The sequence below is a fragment of the Dermacentor variabilis genome, chromosome 11 (genome assembly GCF_050947875.1).
Source record: "Dermacentor variabilis isolate Ectoservices chromosome 11, ASM5094787v1, whole genome shotgun sequence".
Lineage (NCBI taxonomy): Eukaryota > Metazoa > Arthropoda > Arachnida > Ixodida > Ixodidae > Dermacentor > Dermacentor variabilis.
In genome coordinates, this window is record NC_134578.1 from 55849195 (window position 1) to 55870307 (window position 21113).

A 21113-nucleotide genomic window follows, 5' to 3' on the forward strand; every position below is an offset into this window, starting at 1 on the left:
CGGAAGTTGCTTAGACCTCACTATTGTATCTCAGAGCCTCCTGCCCTTAGTCAACTGGTGCTTGGACATAGAAACGCATGGGAGCGATCATATACCAACATATGTGCAGATGAAGTGGTTTCTGCAATCAACTGCATCTGCTGTACGCTGCACTGATTGGTCCACATTCACTACATCTGTCGAAGAGTACTGTGGAGACATCACTTCACCATCTGATATAGAAGAAATTATTGTATCATCAGTGCAGAAGACAACTAAGTTCATCAGTGCACCTACATCCAGAACGGCGATTGATATTGAATATGAACGGCTCCGAGCGATCCGTCGGAGAGCGGAAAGGAAGGTTAGGAGAACTCAATCGTCAGTAGACCTTGCTTTATGTCGACGAGCTCAACGAAAAATACGGCGTCACCTTCAAAAAATGGGAAAACAACGGTGGAGGACCTTCTGTTCGTCTCTAGATCCTCGAAAGCCACTTTCTAGGATCTGGCAGATAGTACGAAGCCTTCGTGCCCCTCCTCAGCAAAAACATCCTTTCCGTGCTCTAGCACTTCACCAATCTCTGACGGAAGTGCAGGTTGCCGAAGACTTCTGTAAGAGAGTCACCCGTGCCGATGCTTCAGCATGTCCAACATTGGATCGACCCGTGCTACCTCCTAAAGATGCTCGTCTTGACCTTCCTTTCACGATGCCGGAATTGGAAGCTGCACTTGCTGCGTCGAGACGTTCTTCTGCCCCTGGACCTGACGGTATTTCGTATACTGCTTTGTGCCACCTTGGGATGGAAAGTCGGAAAGTCCTGCTGTCATACTATAACGCCACGTGGTCATCCAGTACAGCCCCGAAGCAGTGGAAAACCAGCCGTTTGGTCGCCCTCCTAAAGCCAGGAAAATCGCCTTACGAGATGTCATCTTACCGGCCAGTAGCTTTAGCTAGCTGTGTCGGTAAGGTGATGGAACGGATGGTGCTCACTAGATTAGAATGGTTCATGGAAAAGAATGAGCTTTATCCTGAAATGATGACCGGATTTAGACGTGGCCGGTCTGCAATAGATGGGGTCATTTATCTCGTGTCCACGATCGAACACGAAAAGAAGCGACACCGCTTTGTAGGAGCAGTTTTCTTAGACATAAAAGGAGCCTCTGACAATGTACTGCACGAAGCCATTCTTGATGCCCTCAGTAATTTAGGCATCGGCGGCCGTCTCTACATGTGGATTGATAATTACCTAAATGGTCGTACAGTCTTCATGTCCACGAATGATGGCGAAACGACAAGACACGCTGTGGTCCGTGGAGTGCCTCAAGGCGGAGTTCTCAGCCCGACTCTTTTCAATGTTGCCCTTATTGGCCTTGCGGAAATAATTCCTGCTACAGTAAACATCAGTACATACGCAGACGACATATGCATATGGGCATCCGCAGTCACGCGACCGCAAATTCGTGCCAGATTGCAGCGTGCTGTTTCTTTAACGTCTCAGTACCTGCAGTGCCAAGGACTGCAACTGGCCCCAGACAAATGCGCTGCGATAGCGTTCACACGGAAGCTTATGTGTTGGTATCCAATTATGATCAATGGAAATGCCATCCCATATGTCACCCACCACAAGTACCTCGGCGTTGTCATTGACCGCGGTGTTTCATGGTCGAAACATGTGGCAATGTTAAAGACAAAATTAACTGGGCTTGCTCAAGTTTTTCGCTTTCTGGCCGGTATGAAGTGGGGTCCATCTGAGCGTTCGCTACTCCGGCTGTACCAGACTCTCTACGTCGGATACATTAGGTATAGCTTGCCAGTTTTATCAGGTATGCGCCCGTCATGTTTACGCACGCTGGAAAGTGCCCAGGCACAGATACTGAAAACATGTCTCGGTGTTCCACGTTGCACTTCAACCCACGGAACAATTGAGGAGGCTCGCGTCACCCCTTTACCTGTCTATCTGCGATGCGAACCTCTGCGAGTATTCCTGCGACTGCTTTGTCGTCATGGACACCATCCCTTATCGACATTACCCGATATACGGCCGGACTCCACTTTTTCAAGAGCCGTTCAATGGCAAGACTCTGCCATACCAGCATACTTTGCCCCGGCGGACCTTCCACATATGCCCCCATGGGTAATGTCCAAAATGCCGGTGCGTCTATCTATTCCGGGAATTTCTAAAAATCGCGAATACCTACCGTCGGCCTCAGACATTTAACACTTGAATATATATCGAAAGAATATGCCTCCTCGGTGAGCGTGTATACAGACGGATCGGTATCGTCGTATGCGTCTGGTGCGGCTTTTGTCGTGCCTGCGCATCAAGTCATTCGACGTTTCGTCTCCATAACAAGACGACTTCAACATCTACGGAACTAGTGGCAATCAGAGAGGCCGTTCAATATATTTCGCGACAGCCTCCTCAAATATGGACAGTCTTCAGCGACGCCAAATCGGCTCTTCAACTACTTAGAGTGGTGTTGAAAGAAAGCGCTTACTGAGTGTTGGCTCTTCAAACTGCCGAGCTCTACACTTTAGCACAAGAAAACGGCCACCACATCACATTTCAGTGGATTCCCAGTCACTGTGGTATACAGGGCAACGAACTGGCCGACGCCGAAGCGAAGAAAGCGCTCGAAGAACGAGAGTCACTGCTTTCAATTCCTTTTTCAAGAGCGGATGCCAACTGTCTCCTCTCCAGTGTCATCCGAATATTGACAGCACAGGACTGGGACAATCCGGATAATCGCCACAGACGACTCCAGAGATTGGACCCTGCCATGACTTTTAGGCTACCACCGAAACTTCAACGAAGCTGTGCCAGTCTTCTGCACAGACTAAGGCTGGGGGTAGCGTTTACGCGCGGATACGTGCACCTCATGCGACGCACCGAGTCTCCACACTGTGAGGTGTGCCATGTGCCTGAGACTATAGGTCATGTGCTTTGTGACTGCCCTAAGTACGTGGAAGAGCGTGAAAGGTTGGACAACGACCTTACGTGTCTCGACAGCGCCCCGTTGTCGGAGGACGTTATTTTAGGCCCTTGGCCAGATCCTCAATCGAGTTTCAAGGCCATTCAGGCATTACTGAACTTTTTAAAAACAACGGGCTTGGATTGCAGACTTTGAGCATGCCAAATTGCTTGCGATATGTTCTACTCCTTCCTTCTATCGTCATCGTCACCCATCATGCACCTCTTCCCTCTTTCTTTCCCTCTTCCCCTTCCCCCAATGCCGAGTAGCTGGCTAGAGGGATATACCTCAGGCCGACCTCTCAGCATTTCATATCATTAAACTTCTCTCTCTCTCTCTATTTTGCACGAGCGGGGTTGAACATCTTGCTATTTGTATATATTTAGTCCAGATAATCATGATTCATCATGTTTTTTGTGCCTTATCATTGTCAGGTAGCGTTGTCAGTGCAGGAAGTTTGGAGGACTTGCGTAAAACTGCCACATTCATTTGTTTTCGACGTTCAGTAGGACAAAGCCAAAGTACTTAACTGCCCGACATGACTGGAGGCTGACATTTTAGATCACCATGATATTTGAAGTGTTCGTAAACGATTTAATAAACTTAGTTTTCATGCAAGTTAAAGGTTTAGGACCGCAGCTGAGCAGGCTGTGGCTGTGTTAAAGGCTTTTTGCATTACCGAGCCGATCAGTCGTTGTGAAGATCCCCCCTGGCGATTCAACAGCAGCGACCCCCAAACCTTTACTAAAGCTTTACTAAAACCACGTTGCCGTTGACATCGACGTGGTCGTTCCTTTGCAGGTTGCTTTCCACCAACTACAGTACTTCATTTTTGGTGAATCCTGTACTACAGTTGCGTGCTATGTTCGAGGCTCATCATCATCATTCCCATGCACACCTCATTTGTGGCACCGACGCTGTCTTCGCGAGTAAGGGACGCAAAAATTGCGAGCAAACGCAGCTTTGTCTCGTCTACGGCATTCTCTACTCGATGCGCGTAATTTAATTATTGCCCACTACAGTATAGCTGGATTATGGCTTCCGACATGCATACACAGATGCCACAGCACGGAGAGTCGGTCTGAGAAAAGCCTTGCACTACATGCCCAATAACGTTTTTTTCATACAGTAAAGAGAAAAAAAAAGTTGTGTGATCAATCAGTGGTTAGCGCTCTCGTCACATAACTGAACATTGCTTACCTGACATGGATTCAAATGCTAAGGAAGGAGATTGTTCTTCCCGATGTGGCAATGGCTAACCTAAAGATAACGAGGCCTCTTGACGATGAGAGAAATAACAGATCTGTGTTGTCGTTGACGAAAACGCTCGTCGTCAACAAAGCTGAACGGACGGGCAGAGGGCACCGACCAGACGAACGGGCGGGACGAACAGCGTAAAGCAAATTTTCAGGTGCCTAACAGTTGTCTCAGTAGCAATTTTAATAAATGACCCTGACAACATTTTGCAAGAAGCCTCGTATTGCTATCTGCGCAGAGCCGCAGTGAGCAAAGAAGACTGTGAAGTTTTCCAGGCAGTAGATAAATACATAACCTTGAAGTGGGCCCCAACTAGGCAAAAAAAAAGCCAATTGCATTAACACACCATCTGGCAACGCGCTGTTTTCTTGTTGTGGCGCTCTCATTGTCATGTTACACGCGACAGCTGGAAGCAGTTGTTCCTCAGTTACAAGCTGCAGAGATGACCGCATATCCAACTGTCAATGGAAATACATGCTTGCATGAAACTGGAACTGATCCTGTATTCAGTAAAGCGCACTCAACATTTCTACTTTGATTAGTTTGAAAATTAAAGACTGCATATTATTTGTATTCTACTTGGAAATATCGCCATACAAGTATTCCTAGTAAACTGGACAATATGCCGAATCCAATCAAATCTGTTGGTCTCGATAGAGGGAAATCTGGATTGACAGTGACATACGAAACCGAGGTGACTCACGGAAAACCGTTAATCGCCTTCTTTTAGAGCGCAGCTCTTTGGCGTCCGTTCCTGGGTTTCGCGTCGTCGTCGGCGTTGTCGTCGGCCTCGTAACCAGCTCCGCCCCCCTTTCATCCTCCCAGCGCTAGCAGCGACCGACTGATACCGCTGGATGCCGCTGACGCCGCTAGAGAGTCAAGATAACGTGATTGCATAGAACACCGTCGCCGCCATGCAGAAAGAGGAGGAAAGGGTCCCCCCCCCCTGTTCTTGTGTGGCGGATAGGGTGCTCTTAAGTTGCCGACGCGCCGGTTATTTCACGTAGGCCCCGGCACGTCGACGAATACGTGACCACCTTCCCACGGCTAGACCTGGTTCTTAGCGCTGCGGAAGCGAGGGTATCATATTGTTTGTGTCGGCATCGGCGTCGTTGTCCCTGAAACCAACTCCGCAGCTGGGGTTGACTCACTATCGGCGTCAGCGGCATCAGTCAGTCGCTGCTATCTCTTCCCTCCTCCCTTTATCGTGTTGTCCGCTTGCTGCGCGCGCTTCTGCCCCCATCGTTTGCCGCTGGGTGTACACGCCGCCCCCCTCCCCCCTCTTCCTGCGAGTCTCCGGTTGTCAAAGCGCCGGCTCGAACTTAATTCCTTTCTTCGCTCCTCCTCCAATGCAACCCCTGTGCGGAGGCAATCAGAGAGCGAGATCGGTTGCGGCGGATCTGTATATGTGCACCGCCCGAGCCGAAATTGCCGCTGCCGTTCGCCCTGTGCGGTGGCAATCAGAGAGCCAGATCGGTGGCGGCGGATCTGTATATGTGCACCGCCCGAGCCGAAATTGCCGCTGCCGTTCGCCACTGCGAAATTATCTGCCAGTTCTTTCTGAGCCATGAGCGAGACGACCGATGGAAGTCCTCCGTCTGCTGCTGCTGCTGCTGCTGCTAAACGAGCTGCCAGAGCAGAGGCCCAGCGCCGTCGCCGTCAGAATCCAGAGGTGCGTGCCGCCGAAGCAGAAGCTTACCGTCGCCGCCGTCGAGATGATCCAGGAGTACGGGAAATATAAAAAAAAATTCTGTGATAGCGCATACATGTGTTGCTCGATTTCTTTGCCTCAATCTATCGAAAAGGTGAAACAGCTTATTTGCTGCGCTCAAATTTCGCATTAGGAAGTAACGTAATCGTCGGTATTTTTTTTTCTGAAACAAATTATAATTCACAACACCGCTGGCATACGGGTAATTCGCCAATACTGTTACATCCTTGTAGTGATTTTCTCCATTGTGGTACACGCATGATTGGTCAATTAGATTTTATATATATTGCTCACAATTTTGTAGGGTGGCCAGCGGCCCCCACGTGGTCATGGTACCTGTGAAGCGCATTTGGTTAAGGTGCAAAATCTGGTGAATTTGATGCGAGTGTTTTATTTTTTGGGAAAATTATACTTAATTTGTGCTGGCCCATAGATTAGAAAGACGTAAATTCACTTGAAGTGTTCCCAAGTGTGGACTCCACAGACACGTCTTTTGCACGTCTGAAAAAGGAAAAAATAAAATATGGCGAAGCCTGATTACACAACTGAATGTGAAAATTACTTTGTATATAATATCTCTGCTATTTAAAAACTGCAGTATATTTATTTGCATTATTAGAACAAAGGTTGTTGATGAATTACTACACTTTAATGGCTAGGTTATGATTAAAAAATAACATTCTTGAAAAGCATTTGCTTGTAATTGCCATTGGTTGCAAGATAAATAATCTTGAAACATGTTTCGCGTTTAACACGTCATTATTTCCTTCTCACAATTCTCCTAGATAAGCGGTCACGTTAGTTTTGTTTTCGCATCCTGCATACCTGATATTTATATTACAAGCCCATTATACTTCCCATCGTACACGTATGTCAGTTACCTGTCCTGTTTATTAAACATAAAAGACGTACTTGTTGTCTTTGCAGCAATTTATTTCCAACCACACTAGCTTGCTGCTACGCATTCCCCAAAAAGAATTCGCCAGAGGTTACATACCTTTCCTTGATCACACGCCATGCCATCAGGCATTCTTGCTCTTCGGCAGCGGGATCGGCCGTCAACCGTAAGGCAACATTTCATTTTGCACTGACTGGTAAGCTCAGGAATCTGAAATTACAGGAAATGTTACATAAGAGCTTTCACATATTGTGATATCCTAGAAAATTATCATTGATGCTAAATGATCTTAATGCTGTCATTACGCATCCAGGTGACACCCATTTATGCTTCCTTCAAGGTCTCTATAAATGTGCCTACAAGAAATTTAATTGAGAAATGGTCGATCAACGATAGAAAGAAACGTCTTTCAGTGTACTTATTTGTACCGAATGAAAAGCGCCAGGGAGTAAGACATCTCAAAACGTACCTATTATACGACATAAGGCGTATCATCATCATCATCATCATCATCATCATCATCCTAGTCACGCCGACTGCAGGGCAAAGGCCTCTCCCATACTTCTCCAACTACCCCGGTCATGTACAAATTGTGGCCATGTCGTCCCTGCAAATTTCTTAATGTCATCTGCCCACCTAATTTTCTTCCGCCCCCTGCAGCGCTTCCCTTCCCTTGGAATCCAGTCCGTAACCCTTAATGACCATCGGTTACCTTCCCACTTCAGTACATATCCTGCCTATGCCCATTTCTTTTTCTTGATTTCAACTAAGATGTCATTACCTCGGGTTGGTTCCCTTACCCATTCTGATCTTGTCTTATCCCTCAACGTTGCACCCATCATTGTTCTTTCCATAGGTCGTTGTGTCGTCTTCAATTTAAGTAGAACCCTTTTCTTAAGCCTCCAGGTTTCTGCCCCGTACGTGAGCACTGGCAAGACACAGCTGTTATACACTTTTCTCTTGAGGGATAATGGCAACCTACTCTTCATGATCCGAGAATGCCTGCCAAAGCACCCCAGCCCATTCTTATTCTTTTGGTTATTTCAGTCTCATGATCCGGATCCGCGGTCATTACCTGCCCTAAGTAGATGTGTTCTCTTAGCATTTCCAGTGACTCGCTACCTATCTTAAGCTGCTGTTCTCTCCCCCGAGACTATTAAACATTACTTTAGTTTTCTGCAGATTAATTTTTAGACCCACACTTCTGCTTTGCCTGTCCAGGTCAGTGAGCATGCATTGCAGGGGTGGCGTAGAAGTAGAGCATCCGCCTCGCGTGCAAGAGGATCGTGGTTCAAATCCATTGCCGCGGATTTTCACCGGATTTAAAAAAAGAAATCCGCGTGTTGATAAAATTGCATAAGCAAGCCTGGAGTGCGGTCTGATCCCGGTGACGAGAACCGGCAACGCGCGCACTTCCTCACTAGAGCAGGATTGGCCACCCTGGTACACTACTTGGCCACAACCTCCTATATGAATACAACAATCAAACCCCGGCCCTCAGTCCCCAGCAGCTGTGAAGCAACTGACCACGGCGGCAGGTAAGACCAGTGATGCAGCAGAAGGCGTTAAGAATCTCTGGGTCCGGACAGGCTGCCATTGGATTGTGAACCTGGCATGTCTAAGTAACATGAGGACAAATACTCCAGTTAGCAATCTCTGGCAACCTTGGTATACGATACAAACACAGGCCAGTGATATCCTGGAGCACTAGAACAGAAGCGAGGATGCAATCCTAGCCATAAAGTACTTGTTGCTATATAAAGCAATTCACAGCAGAATTCGAAGCAGTCTGTATCAATAAATGTAAATAAATAAAGAATGAATAGAGATTCTATATCACATTCTTCGTAGTTTGACTTGTGGACTGCAGAAAAGCATCTTCGATTGTGTTCGCAAACACTCCTCATCATTAGTCATCATGATCATCAGCTTACTTTATGCCCACTGCAGGATGAAGGCCTCTGCTTCAATATGTGCGGGGATGAAAGGATGACAGATAACGTGCCTCAATTGAATGACCTGGCATCTAAGGCCGAGCGACAGAGACGGAAGCCCTCCATGCTGTGTAGATATAGGTTGTGGTCGAGCATATGGTGATTGAGTTTGTTTAAAGCAACATGCTCGAGCAGTTTCTCGAGACATGATGTGAGTGATATGGAGCAGAGATTTGATATGGCATGGGGTTCGTTCGGTTTGGTGATGAAGCTAATTTCGGGACAGTGCCATGACTGTTGTAGGGTGCCTTTTCTACAGCATTGATTAAAATATTCTGTAATCTGCGTGATCGATATATCGTCCAGGCTGCGGAGCATAGAGTGTGTGATTCTGTCTTTTCCTGGTGCAGAGCTTGTACGGATATTTTGAAGGGCGATGCGGACTTCTTGCTCCGAAGTAACGGTGTCCAGGGCGTCATTCGGGGCTCCTGTGGAGGGTGGTGAAGGAGAGAAGGTGCGGAGTGCTGTGTGTTTTGTCTGGAGTTGGTCCAGAAGGGTGTCAGAGGAGAGCGTGGAGTTGTGAATGAGGCATGTAATATGGTGTTGTGATGTTGTGCGCTAGTGTGTAGAGTCGACAAGGTGGGGCAGAAGTTGCCATGCATTCTTGGTAGAGAGATTGCCAGATCTACTGTTGCCCACTTGACCTCAGTTGGAACGGCACAGCACCTCGGCTTGCGCAGCGATTTCTGTCTGTGACGTGCCCAGTCAGCAGTTTAACTTTCTATTATCTTTATTCTGTCATTTCCTTCTTTCCAGGATGTTGTGGTGTGCCTCCCAGATGTGTGCTAGGCGTGTGTCCTGTGTGGGAGTGTCGGGTGCCATGTTAATGTGTTGTGTGTGCGGTTATGTCGTTTAAGAGAGATGTCACCCAATGACGAATTACTTGTATCGGGGTGACTCGGAGTTTTCGGCGTGCGGACCGGATTGCATCCCATTTAATGGGATTGTAGGTGAGGAATCGAGGGTTGCGTTGTGTGTGAGTTATTTTAATGGCGATAATGCAATGGTCGCTACCAAGTGTGCGTTGCTCACGTCCAGATGAGAGTCCTTTGAGGCAACGGCTGAGTGAAGGTCCGGGCTAGTGTACATGGTTACAGTATTGCCGATTCGGGGTGGAGTGTGAAAGTTGTTATGTATGGTGAAGCGCAGTACTTGGATGGTAGACCAAAGCCTGCGACCCCGTGCTGTGCTGTACCGATAACCCCAGTCTGTATGCTGAAAGTTAAGGTCGTCTCCATGGAGTAGGGGATTTCGGCCCGCGATGCGATGAATTTTCTGGATTACCGCATCGAGAGTGGTCATGGCCTGGCGTGGGGTGTGGTAAACGTTGGCAATAAAGATCGGAGGTGTGTTACGTTTTGTGGGTATGATACGTGGTGGAGGAGGTGATTTTGTGTTCTCGGTAGGCAAAAGAGCGATGTATCAGTGTGGACATCCGAGGAGGGGTGCTAGTGGTGTCTGAGTCTACCGCATGATAACTGGGAATTTTGGCTTGGTGTTTTGTGTCCTGTAACAAAAGAGGCTGAGGTATGGCAGGTCGGGCAGATATTAAGAGTTGCAGCGGCGCGTTTACTCCGAAAGCCGTGGCAGTTCCATTGGATTAGTGATAGGTGAATAGAATTATCCCGGCCCGCAGTATTGGAGCGTGAATGGGGCGAGGATAGGTTCTCGTGGTGGTAGCGAAGTATGATAAGAATATTACGTGGGTGTAGGATGGAGGTAGGGGAACCCTCATGTGAAGAGCTGGCATTTGTCTCTAGCCTCTGAAGGCGCGTCTCAAATTGCGTAAAAGCATGTTCGAAAGTTAGACTTAGGCGTGTGAAAAGTGTATCTGCTTATCAAGGCGAGAAGATAGCTGCTCGGCGGGTGTTGTGAATTTGGTTTGGAGGCGTGCCTTCAGAGCTGCCAATTTAGCGTGAAAGTTTGATTCCAAGTCTTATTCCAAGTAACTATCGTGCGAGTCCGATGTGCGTTTCATTTTATGGGCAAGTGAGGCGGCTATGCTGGGTGTGCTGGGTGACTCCACAGTGGGTGGATTTGTTCTTGGGAGCGATGTTGGGGAGGGAAGGAGGGGGAAACAGGGTTGTGTGTTAAAAGTGTTGTGAGGCGGCTTACCTCCCCGCACAGGACCCGAAGCATGTGGTCACGGCGGTCCGGGGTAAGCGGGCTGTTGCTTGCTATATAGATTTGTGGTCACGTTGGGCGCCTTCAGCCTGTCGGTCCATGTCGGTCGGTCCGAGCTCTTGGAGCGCCATATTTCTTGGCGGGAAGATGGTTCCGGGTGTTCGGACCCTGCACTGTGCGGTAAATGGTGGTCGACTCGTCGCTGGAATCGTGCTTCGCATTCGGAGGTGGGCTTGGTTGTCCTAGGGAAGAGGCGGTGCTTACATTCCCGGGTCTCGGACAAGTGTGGGTCTTAGCAAATGATGCAGACGGTAGTGCATGTTGGAGTTGGCTCCTTCAGGTGTAACTCGCCGCATCTGGGGCACTTGAGCGTCCTAGGTTGGATACAGACATCCATGCGGTGGCCTATGATCCGGTAGTTACAGCAGGTCTCGACCCTTCGTGTATAAGGCGTGCACAGATGCAGTCGTCCACATTAAAAAAATTATTGCGGGACGATATCTTGACAAAAGATGATGAGATCGAACGTGTGAGTCCCATCCGTCGGGCGTCTAGTACAGTTGCGTGGGGGTTGCGGGTGATCTAGTCTGTTGGAAGTTCTTGTAGCGATTCTTTCCAGTAGGCGTTCTTAATAAGTCCCCTAACTGAGCGATCAGGGGTTACAATATATGCTACAATTGCATACTCAAGTTGCTCGTAGATAATGTGCTGGAGTTGTACGAGCTTGAGAGAGTCATCTTGATTCACCGCAGACACTATGTAAGTGTTATTGACGCGTTGAAGTTGAATCCGAAATGTCAGCGTAGATGGGTCAATCAGTGCAGCGGCCTACATGACAGCGGTGGGGAGGTAGCGTGGCTAGAGCGCGGACAGGTCAAGCCCTCTCTGGGAGCGGAAGACGACATTTATAATCATCTGGTGGATGAGCCGGCAATTGCTTGATCTTTTCTGCAGCTTTACAGAGTGCGCGTAGCTTCGTCGAGGAGCTCTGTAGAGCGGGATTTGTAGCAGTCTTCCGGGTCTCCCGCGACCGGCGCCGCGCCTCCCACACAGCCGGATCGGCGTTTGTATGGTGTGTCGCTTTTCTGGTTTCCCGGTTGGTCGCCTGGGTTCTCAAGAATTGGGTGCAATCCCGAGGGTCATACTGGCTCAGGACCATGTCCGTACCTTGCACCTGAACCTTCATGCTAGCCAAACTAGGGTATGTTGCGTCGCGATGCGTCGCGAAGCCTAGCACGCCAGTGGCGCAACGGGCCGGGTTTTCGGGCCTAGTGTCCCCCATGGGGCTCGCCGAAAGCTCAAGAGGGGTCCGTAGAGAGCGCTCACCTGTATGAAGACGTTTATGCAGTTGTGGGCACTCGAGATACCAGCGCTTGGCAATTTTCACTCTGACAGAGCGGAGCCGAAGCGAAGAGAACCCCTGGTGCCCAGTCCCGGGAAGAAGACGTTGCGTGGTAAACGACGAGAAGGCCGCTTCCCATATGACTCCCGGTGAAAGAGGCCCGGGCAAGGGCGGTCGGGCAAGGTCGCGTCGTGTAGGTGGTTTCGGAGCGCGCCGACGGCATGTCCGTTCACTTCGATCGACCGATTGTGACTCCTCTAATCTCGGAGTCCTCTTCAGCAGAGGACGTGGCCGTTACTAAACACTGCACACGCCTCGCCAGTTCCAATCTCACTAAGGTCAATAATATCCCACAATGCCTAACAGTTCCTCAAGGAGTGCTGCTAAGCTAGCTTCAATCGAGATGGTTCGTTTGTTGAACGTTGCCAGATTCAGTTTCCAGTGGCGGCCTGTCCGGTCCAGAGATTCTTTGCAATCTCTGGTGCGTTGCAGGTCTGGCCACCGCCTTCGCCAGGTGCTCCGCAGCTGCTGGGGACTGAGGGCCATTGGTTGATCGGATGAGTCATATTGGTGGGAGTGACCGAATACGGCACCAGAGAGGTCAATTCCTATTCTGGTGATGGGGTGTCTATCGTTGAAGCTTAGTGGGTCTTCCTAATTTGGTTTTACCGCACTCTCATCTTTTGCCCATGTCAGGTGCCACTCCAAACCTGGAGATGTAGCGTACTGGAGGACGATTTGAGCGTACTAATTTCAGATTAGAGGTCCGATGTTCTACCTCTGCTCCACGCCCCGTCTCAGTCACATGACAGCAAATGGAACACTTCTAATGGGACACTTAAATAAAGACCCGAGGATTTGAACTTCTGACTATAGCAACCGGGCAATCTATATAGCTCAGTCAGATAAACCTGTAGGTGGCGAGGCCACCTTATGGTGCAGAATACCAGCCCAGATGATCCTACATGTCTAAAATTCCCTTGAATTATCCTTGATAGACGGGTTTTAGATAGGCAGGTGGATATATGATATATGGATTTGTATCGTGGTTCCGCACCGCACGTAAGCACGTAAGCAGGCAACTATGAAAGCTACTAGGTACAGTGAACATTTTCATCAAGCTTAAACAGCACTAAAAAGGAGTAGGGAAAGAAATTATAGTGGAGTAGTTCGCCTCACTGACCCGGAGACCACGAGCCACGCACACGCGGGGCACGCCCATCTGCTTAATGACGCACCCAGGTGTCCCAGTCGTAGTGGCTACCGAATCAGAAATGTTACGTCTTATCAATTAGCTATGTCAAACGTGTCTGTGACCCACAGGGTGTCATTCGCCAAACACGGCTTGTGCACTTCGCGCAGGGAGAGAGCCGTGCAATAAATCATTGCCAGAACAAGTTGTAGATTACATCGAGGGACGAGCCATCGGCCGTGACTTGGGTGGACGGGAAGGAGAAAGCTATAAATAATTTATGTTAGAAAGCAGCGCAAAGCTAACGGAGTACAACTAAACGCGGTAGGTAGCATTATGTAACACTATTTCCAAATGGTGCTAACATCGTGGTTCCGAACCGTACGTCATCACGTGAGCAGGCAACCGTGGAAGCGGCTAGGTACACCAGACATTTTTAACAAGCTTGAACAGCACTTAAAACGAGTAGGGAAGAAAAGTGTGGCGGTGCGGTTCACCTCACTCACTCGAATTTGATAAAATTGTTAGATGCGGTTTTAGCAAGCCATCCCAGCTGACCAAGCAAAGGACGTTCCACGTCAAAAAAAATACATGATAGCCTAATAGAATAATAATTTCTTTCATCTACGCAACGATAGCAAAGAAAGGTACGTGGGTTGTGTGGTGCCGAAAGAATAAAAAAAATGATAGTATCACACAAATTCGTTACATGTGGTTTAGCAAGCGATCCCATTTGATCGAGCGAAGGACGTTCCACGTAAAAAAAAGAAAATAATAAAAACTCGCGCTGTAAATTCGAGTTCATTGCAGGAAAGAACCATTTGTCACCTTGTCAGCAATAAACTTTCAAAGACAACCCTTGTCAAACCTTGAACGCCTTGAAATCCTAGAAAGCCTTGAAAGATAAGTGCGAGTGAGTTAGGATTAGCAGAACGCTTATCGCTCCCAATGAAGCTCAGCTAATCTCTGGCACGCGAAAAAAAAGCGCGAGTGCATAACAGGAGGGCTGCAGAGCGAGAGGAGGAATGGGAAAGAAAATGTATGCTATAAATCTTTTAAACATAATAAGCCAGGCTTCCAGAAATAATCTAGACATTTCACCAGAGTAACAATGACCTCCTTGTTAATAATGTGTGAGAACACCTTAGGCCAACTAGCCCAGCAACAAATTTTGTTAACTCCTTATTAATGTGCTTATTAATTTCATTGTGGAAGAAAAATATCCATGCATTACGGTAGCTCACCTTCTTCACTACCACCTTGTTTTGGCTTCCTTTGCTTTCTTTCATGATGTACCTGCAAAATAACTCTTCGCCCACTGTTTGGCCAGGGAACTTCTTGTGGTCTTTCTGGTAGTTCTGCTTCGCCTTCACCTCTATGCATTCCGATGTTAGGTTCCTGCGGCCAAACCGCGTAAATCATTATTGCATTCGTTGATTCAGGGATACACAGTGCAGATTGTGTATATTGGTTTTGTGGAGCTATGACATTATATTGAGTTCTATGGGGGTCTCTTAGAAAAAGCACATATTTTAGATAAAAAACACGTTCAAAAGTAACGTGACATCAGCATGAACTGCTAATGCTTGCGGAAATGACTTGTAGGCTTAGTATGTTGTACTCATAAATTGTTACATAATATATGCAGCGTGGAACTGCAAACGCTTTTCAAAGACTTTCTTTAGATTCCTAATACATCTTCATAATGTGTGTGCTGAGGCTTTGCTTCGATGTGGTAGACGCATCATTAGAAGATTCAGTGTAGGATTCACTGGTGGCCACATGATAAAAGCACAACCACAGTTTGCCTGTTTAACTAGTGGCGAGGCCTCGCTTAGATTTATTATATAGTGGTTTTCTTAATGAGAGTGCGGAACATTAGGCGCCAAGCTAATCGGAGCTCAGACTCAGTTAGCAAGAATATTTTTGTGAACTCTGTTGCGATCAGCACCAGAACGTCTGTTTAGCCAAGAAAACGTTTATCTAAAATAAGTTTGAGGTGGAATATTCAATTGATAAGAAAGCTACAATACTGATGCTAGAAGCGGGGAAAGAACCTTCGCAGTGCAAGAGCATGATATGAAGGCGTGGCATTTTTGAACTTACGGAGGCAAGAAAAACCCCGGGGCATATAGCTGTATAAGCTTGCAACGTTTCAACAATGAGAAATTCTGATCAATACGAGACACGGAAAAGCTACACTGCTCTCTGTGTTAACCCTTTCAGGCACAACTCTACGCACTTCTACTTTAACGCTAACCAGGTACGAATTTGTATAACGTTGATTCCCTATAGTGAATCTCCTCAATTGAGGCACATATGCACAAAGGACAAGAAGTGTACGTCATACTGCAAATGTTCGAGCACGGACGCAGCCCATCAGAATTACCGTCGTTGGTGATTCAGGAGTCAAAAGAAGAAAGCAAGAAACAAAAACGCGGTACATTGTTATACAGCAGCAGACCTCCTCACTCAGATCCACATAACGTTAATCTCGTCCTGGAATTTTTGTATTCGATACCTAAAACAAACTCGATACCTCGAACATATTGGGACACAATAATAGAACGTCATAAAATGAGTGAAGTTGTTTCCGAATCCCCTGAAAGAAATTGATTCGGCGGCAGCTACGAATAAATACATATTAACTTTTTTCAAATGAATTCTGAAATTTGTAGAGGGTGCGTGCCCTGCAGTAAACGACGATAGACAGCCTGTTTGCAAAGGAACAAAACCTCATCGAAAACTAGGCGACTTTGACTCGGCCACTTGTAATGTCATCTATACATTGGAGAGACAGATACTTTTTCCCGCACAGGGTATAGTACTTAGAACATGGACGTAAAATGCAAAACTAAGATCCCGCTCTAAAGACATGTTACATACGTAGCGAACCCTTTGAAGCGCTTAAGTTCACCATTCGACAGTCTGCATTGCGAACCCAATGTTCAGGATAACTTGTGAGTGTCATATCATTTATAAATTTATAGCGCGTTCGGAGTGCATCAACCAAATCAATGACACACTCAGATCAATCTCCCAATAATCCAGCATTAGTCTGCAAATGGCGTAAGAGAGGAAAAAAGATGCTACTTTTCTCTGCATCAATTCGTTCATATGGCGCACGCATATATTCACTAGCAAACGGATATCCGCACTCTTTCATTGTTGTCTTTTTTTTCTTCTTTTGTGATTTCTTTAAATACTTTAACAATCTTCCATTCTTTTTTTCATTTGCATGTCACGAGAAACCTAGACATTCTAGCGCTGCGATTCCCGCCGTCTCCTTTTCCTATTTTTTTTGTACTATAATACGCCTGACCTGTGGCCATCAATTTACATCCAGACACATGAAATGGTAGCAACTGCCTATATAATTGTGGAGACACTTAGTGCCCATGAACTCACCCACTAGCGCTACAAGGAAGCGATTAATCCCCAGCAACCTCAAGGCTGAGTTCCACCTCCCATTTCTTGCATGGTGAAAGCAGGCGGTCATCTCTCTTCCCCCCCTTTTCTTTATTCACTCGAAGGGACAATGATGCCTTTGAAAAGATATGTGTGTTGAAAACATATCCTTTCGTTATTGTGTAATATTTTTCGTATGCATATGTTACGTTCTTGTCAGTAGTCGGCTGACCGTGGGGATCAGGGCGTTTGCTCCTAGTTCTCCTGCGGAACTATACTTTCGCAACTATAGTTGGGAATTGTTGCAAGAACGCTATGCTGTCATTCTGCGCACATTAGAGGAAGATTGTGACTGCGGAAAAGCGTATTTCTTGAAAACTTGGACGCCCAACTCACTTTAGGCATGTCTCCTGCACGTACATAACTACATTTCACGCAAATGCGTTTCCTTTGTGGTCTGTAAGCCCAAGCCTGACGTTGGCGCCATGCCATAGGAGCAACTTATATCGTAATGTGCATTCCCACGCTTCCTTTGCTTAGTTCTTGTTTATAACTACTTCTTTAGAGACTGACTCCTCCATCTCGAAGCAAGGTTCTACACAGTGTATAATTCAGCTACCGTTCCCCTGTAAAACCTCTCTTGAGAAAGACCTGTCTTTGGCCCAAACGACAAAAATTATTTTTGGAACGTGGACCTGCTCAAATACCCATACTGTTCATATATATTGTTGCGGGAAGTATTTAATCTACAGTAAACGGCTAGCACTTCGCTAGTCAAGACTGCACAGGGCACACAGGTTTTAGCAGGTCTTTCAGTCCGACAGGAGAGACTCCGCCCCAGCCTTACTACAACCCCTTTGTCTTCACAGCTTTTCGTGACATTATCCCCGGCCGGTAAAGGACAGTCCAGGTGCTAGTTGTGGTCGAAATGGGTTATCGCAGCTGTAGTGCTTGAGGCGGGAAACATGTACGATGTCAATTCGTGGTGTAGCTGTCGAAGTGGAGGCCATGGGAATTGTCTCATAGGAGTCACCTGGCGCAGCACGTGGTAGGGCCCAACGTACACAACATTGACTGGGATACTGGGAGAGAATGGGAGCCAGAGAAAAACGAGAGAGCCTGGTGGAAAAGCAGGATCCCGGTGTCGGCGATCGTAAAGGGACTTTTGTGCACTCTGCGTTGACGAGAGCCGAGTGCGGGCATACTGTGCGCGCGACGAGCACACGTGTGACGGCGTCTTGCGCATAGGAAGTCGTGGACGTAAACGCCGGATCAGTAGGAAGCAAGGCGTCAAAGGGTAATGAGGGATGGCTGCCAATGAGAAGATAGAAGAGTTAGTAGCCGGCAGTGTCATGACACGATGAGTTGTATGCAAATTTGACGAATGGAAGGGCAACGTCCCAATCGTGGTGATCGTCAGAAACGTACAAGGAAAGCATGTCGGTCAGTGTACGGTTGAGACGTTCGGTGAGAACATTGGTTTGAGGATGATATGAGGTGGTAAAGTTGGGATGAAGTCGCACATGATCGAAGTAGGTCGCCAACCACACGAGACAGGAAGTAGCGACCGCGATCTGTGAGTAGGTGACGAAGAAACGTCGTCGTATGCCATCATAAGTTCTCGAGACGCCTAAGTGCCCGGAACTTGGGACGCCATGAAACTGAACGTGGACATCTCTGCGTAGATGACGCGGGACAACTAGCAGGAGTTCTGCGCCATCGGGGTGCATGTTGCGGCAGTAAAGAACGTTACCCTGAAGCAAGAGCATGTCGAGTGAGGAGTCGAGGGTGCCGGATTGCAGACGATCAATGAGAGAGAGCAACGATAGATCTCTGCGTTGTTCGTCGGCCACATGGGTGAATTCTGTGGTTGCTAAGAATTAGGTGTCGGGGTCTGTTTCAGTGGAGTCGGATGGTTCAACGGCATAACGGGACTGGTACTCGGCGTCAGCGTGCAACTTGCCAGATTTGTACACAACCGAAAACGTGTACTCCTGTAATCGTAATGCCCAACGGCCGAGCGTCCCTATGGTGTCTTCAACTGCTGAGAGCCAGCACAGCACATGATGATCTGTTAAGACCACGAACGGCCGTCCATATTGGTGCGGCCGGAATTCCGTGACAGCCCAGACGAGAGCTAGGCACTCCTGCTCAGTAATGGTGTCATTTTTTCCCGCCTGTGACAGGAGGTGACTAGGATACGCTATCACAGAGTTAGCTCCGTTCTGTGTTTGTGTGAGGATAGCCCCTATGGCATGGACGCTTGCGTCGGTTCAAAGCTCCGTTATAGCAGCTGGGTCAAAATGAGCCAGCACAGTTGTTGATGTGAATGCAGAAATCAGCGATGCAAAGGAAGTCGCTTGTTCCGCGCCCCAAGAAAAGGACGCATCCTTTTTGATGAGGTCCATGAGTGGCCGAGGAATGCCCGCGAAGTTGAGAACAAAGTGGCGAAAGTCGGAGCAGAGCCTAAAAAAGCTGCGTACTTCGTGCGTCGACCGCAGAACCAGGAACTCGCGGACGGCACGTACTTTTTCCGGGTCTGGTTGGACACACGAAGCATCAGCCATAGGTACCCAAGTAATTTGATCTGGTGGCGCCCAAAGGTACACTTAGAGGAATTGAGCTGGAGGCCAGCCCGGCGAAATATATCGACAATGGCCGATAGACGAAGGAGATGGCATTCAAAGCTGGGCGAAAAATAATGAAGTCGTCAAGATAACAAAGACAGGTTGACCACTTATGACCGCGTAGAAGAGGGTCCATTATGCATTCGAAAGTTGCAGGTGCCTTACACAACCAGACCTTAAATTGGTAGAGGCGGTCGGGTGTGTTGAAATCCGTCTTCTTGCGGTCAGGCAGACTGACGGCGATTTGTCATTATTCTCACCGGAGATCTAGCAATAAGAAATATCTGGCACCATGGAGACAGTCGAGCACGTGATCAATTCGAGGGAGAGGATACACATCCTTCTTCGTTACCCGGCTGAGGTGGCGATAATCGACGCGAAGCCGCCAGCTGTTGTCGTTTTTTTTTCACAAGCACACCTTCTTTTGGATGACTTGGCGCTCACAGTGAGACAGTCGGTAAGGGTGCTTATGAAGGGGGCTGGAATCTCCAGTGTCGATGTGGTGGGCCACGACGTGTGTATGGCCTAGTGGACTGTCCTCAACGTCAAAAACATCAAGGTAACAAAATAGGACAGCAAAGAGGGCTTAACTTTGGGAAGGTAAGACGTCGGGGGATACCATTTTGTTCAGAAGTGCCTTGGTTGGCGCCGGGATGACAGGTTGCGGCATGGTCTCAGCTTCAGCAGCGAATGTAGAAAATGTACGTACTTCCAGCGGTGACAGTTCGGCTAGTGAAATTCTTTCATGAAGAATATGGGCCGAAGTAGAAAAGTTGAGGACTGGAAGCAACGTTCTGTTGTTGGCAAGAAGCAATATGGTGTGAGGAAGTGCGAGGTTGCGCGAGAGGATCATATCGATCAGATCAGATCAGTGGCAGCAGTAACAATTGGGGCAGAGAAGTGTCCAGTGTGAGGACCGGAAGCGCACATGAGCTGAGGTGCGTGACAGGCAGCTTGTGGAATGCCCATATCCGCAATCTGTTGACGAACGACGGCTCGAATGAGGGTTATGGACGCCAAATGGTCGTGGGCAGGTGCCTGGTAAGCGGTTCGAGCTATTGCTTCGAGCTCCTGGCGGACAATTCTGGTTAGGCTGTTAGGCGGCTAGAACGAAGGGGGCGGCGTCACGGGATCTCCACATGAGGATGTCGCATCCGTGTTCGGGAGTCTGGTAAAGCGGTGAGTGATGCGCCTGCGTTTTGCTTGTTCAAACCAACGACATCCGGTTATGATGGAGTGAACCGTGCTGCAGTGCTTAGACATGGGTATGATGAAGGCATCGTCAGCTATGCCTTTCAACACGTGGCCAACTTTGTCTGCCTCTGGCATGTCTTTGTCAGTGGTATAGCACAAGGCTAGCACGTCTTGTATATATGTGACGCACGATTGCTTCGATGTGTGAGCTCTGGCCGCGAATTCGTGCCGGGTTGTCATTTGTCGTATGACTGATCGGCCAAACAATTCACGCATGTGCCCCTTACATACGTCCCAACTCGCAGTTCTTCTTCGTGCGTAGTAAACCACACGCCAGATGTGCCCCGTAGGTAGAAAATGATGTTCGCGGGCATTAGCGACTTGTCCCACCTGCGGTGCTTGCTTACGCGCT

The 21113-nt window shown here is 48.0% G+C and overlaps 1 protein-coding gene across 5 annotated transcripts in view; it reads right to left on the reverse strand.

Annotated features, from left to right (window-relative positions):
- Positions 1–6288: 6288 nt before the first annotated feature.
- Positions 6289–21113, reverse strand: part of LOC142564559 (venom metalloproteinase antarease-like TtrivMP_A) — a 126409-nt gene continuing 111584 nt past the window's right edge. For all 5 annotated transcript variants that reach the window (XM_075675603.1, XM_075675602.1, XM_075675606.1 and 2 more), the window contains exons 12-14: positions 14717–14870; positions 6920–7030; positions 6289–6423 (exon numbers count right to left, since the gene is read on the reverse strand). In XM_075675603.1, coding sequence (XP_075531718.1) covers positions 6373–6423; positions 6920–7030; positions 14717–14870 — 316 coding nt within the window. In that variant the 3' untranslated portion in view covers positions 6289–6372. The remainder of the gene's footprint in view (positions 6424–6919; positions 7031–14716; positions 14871–21113) is intronic.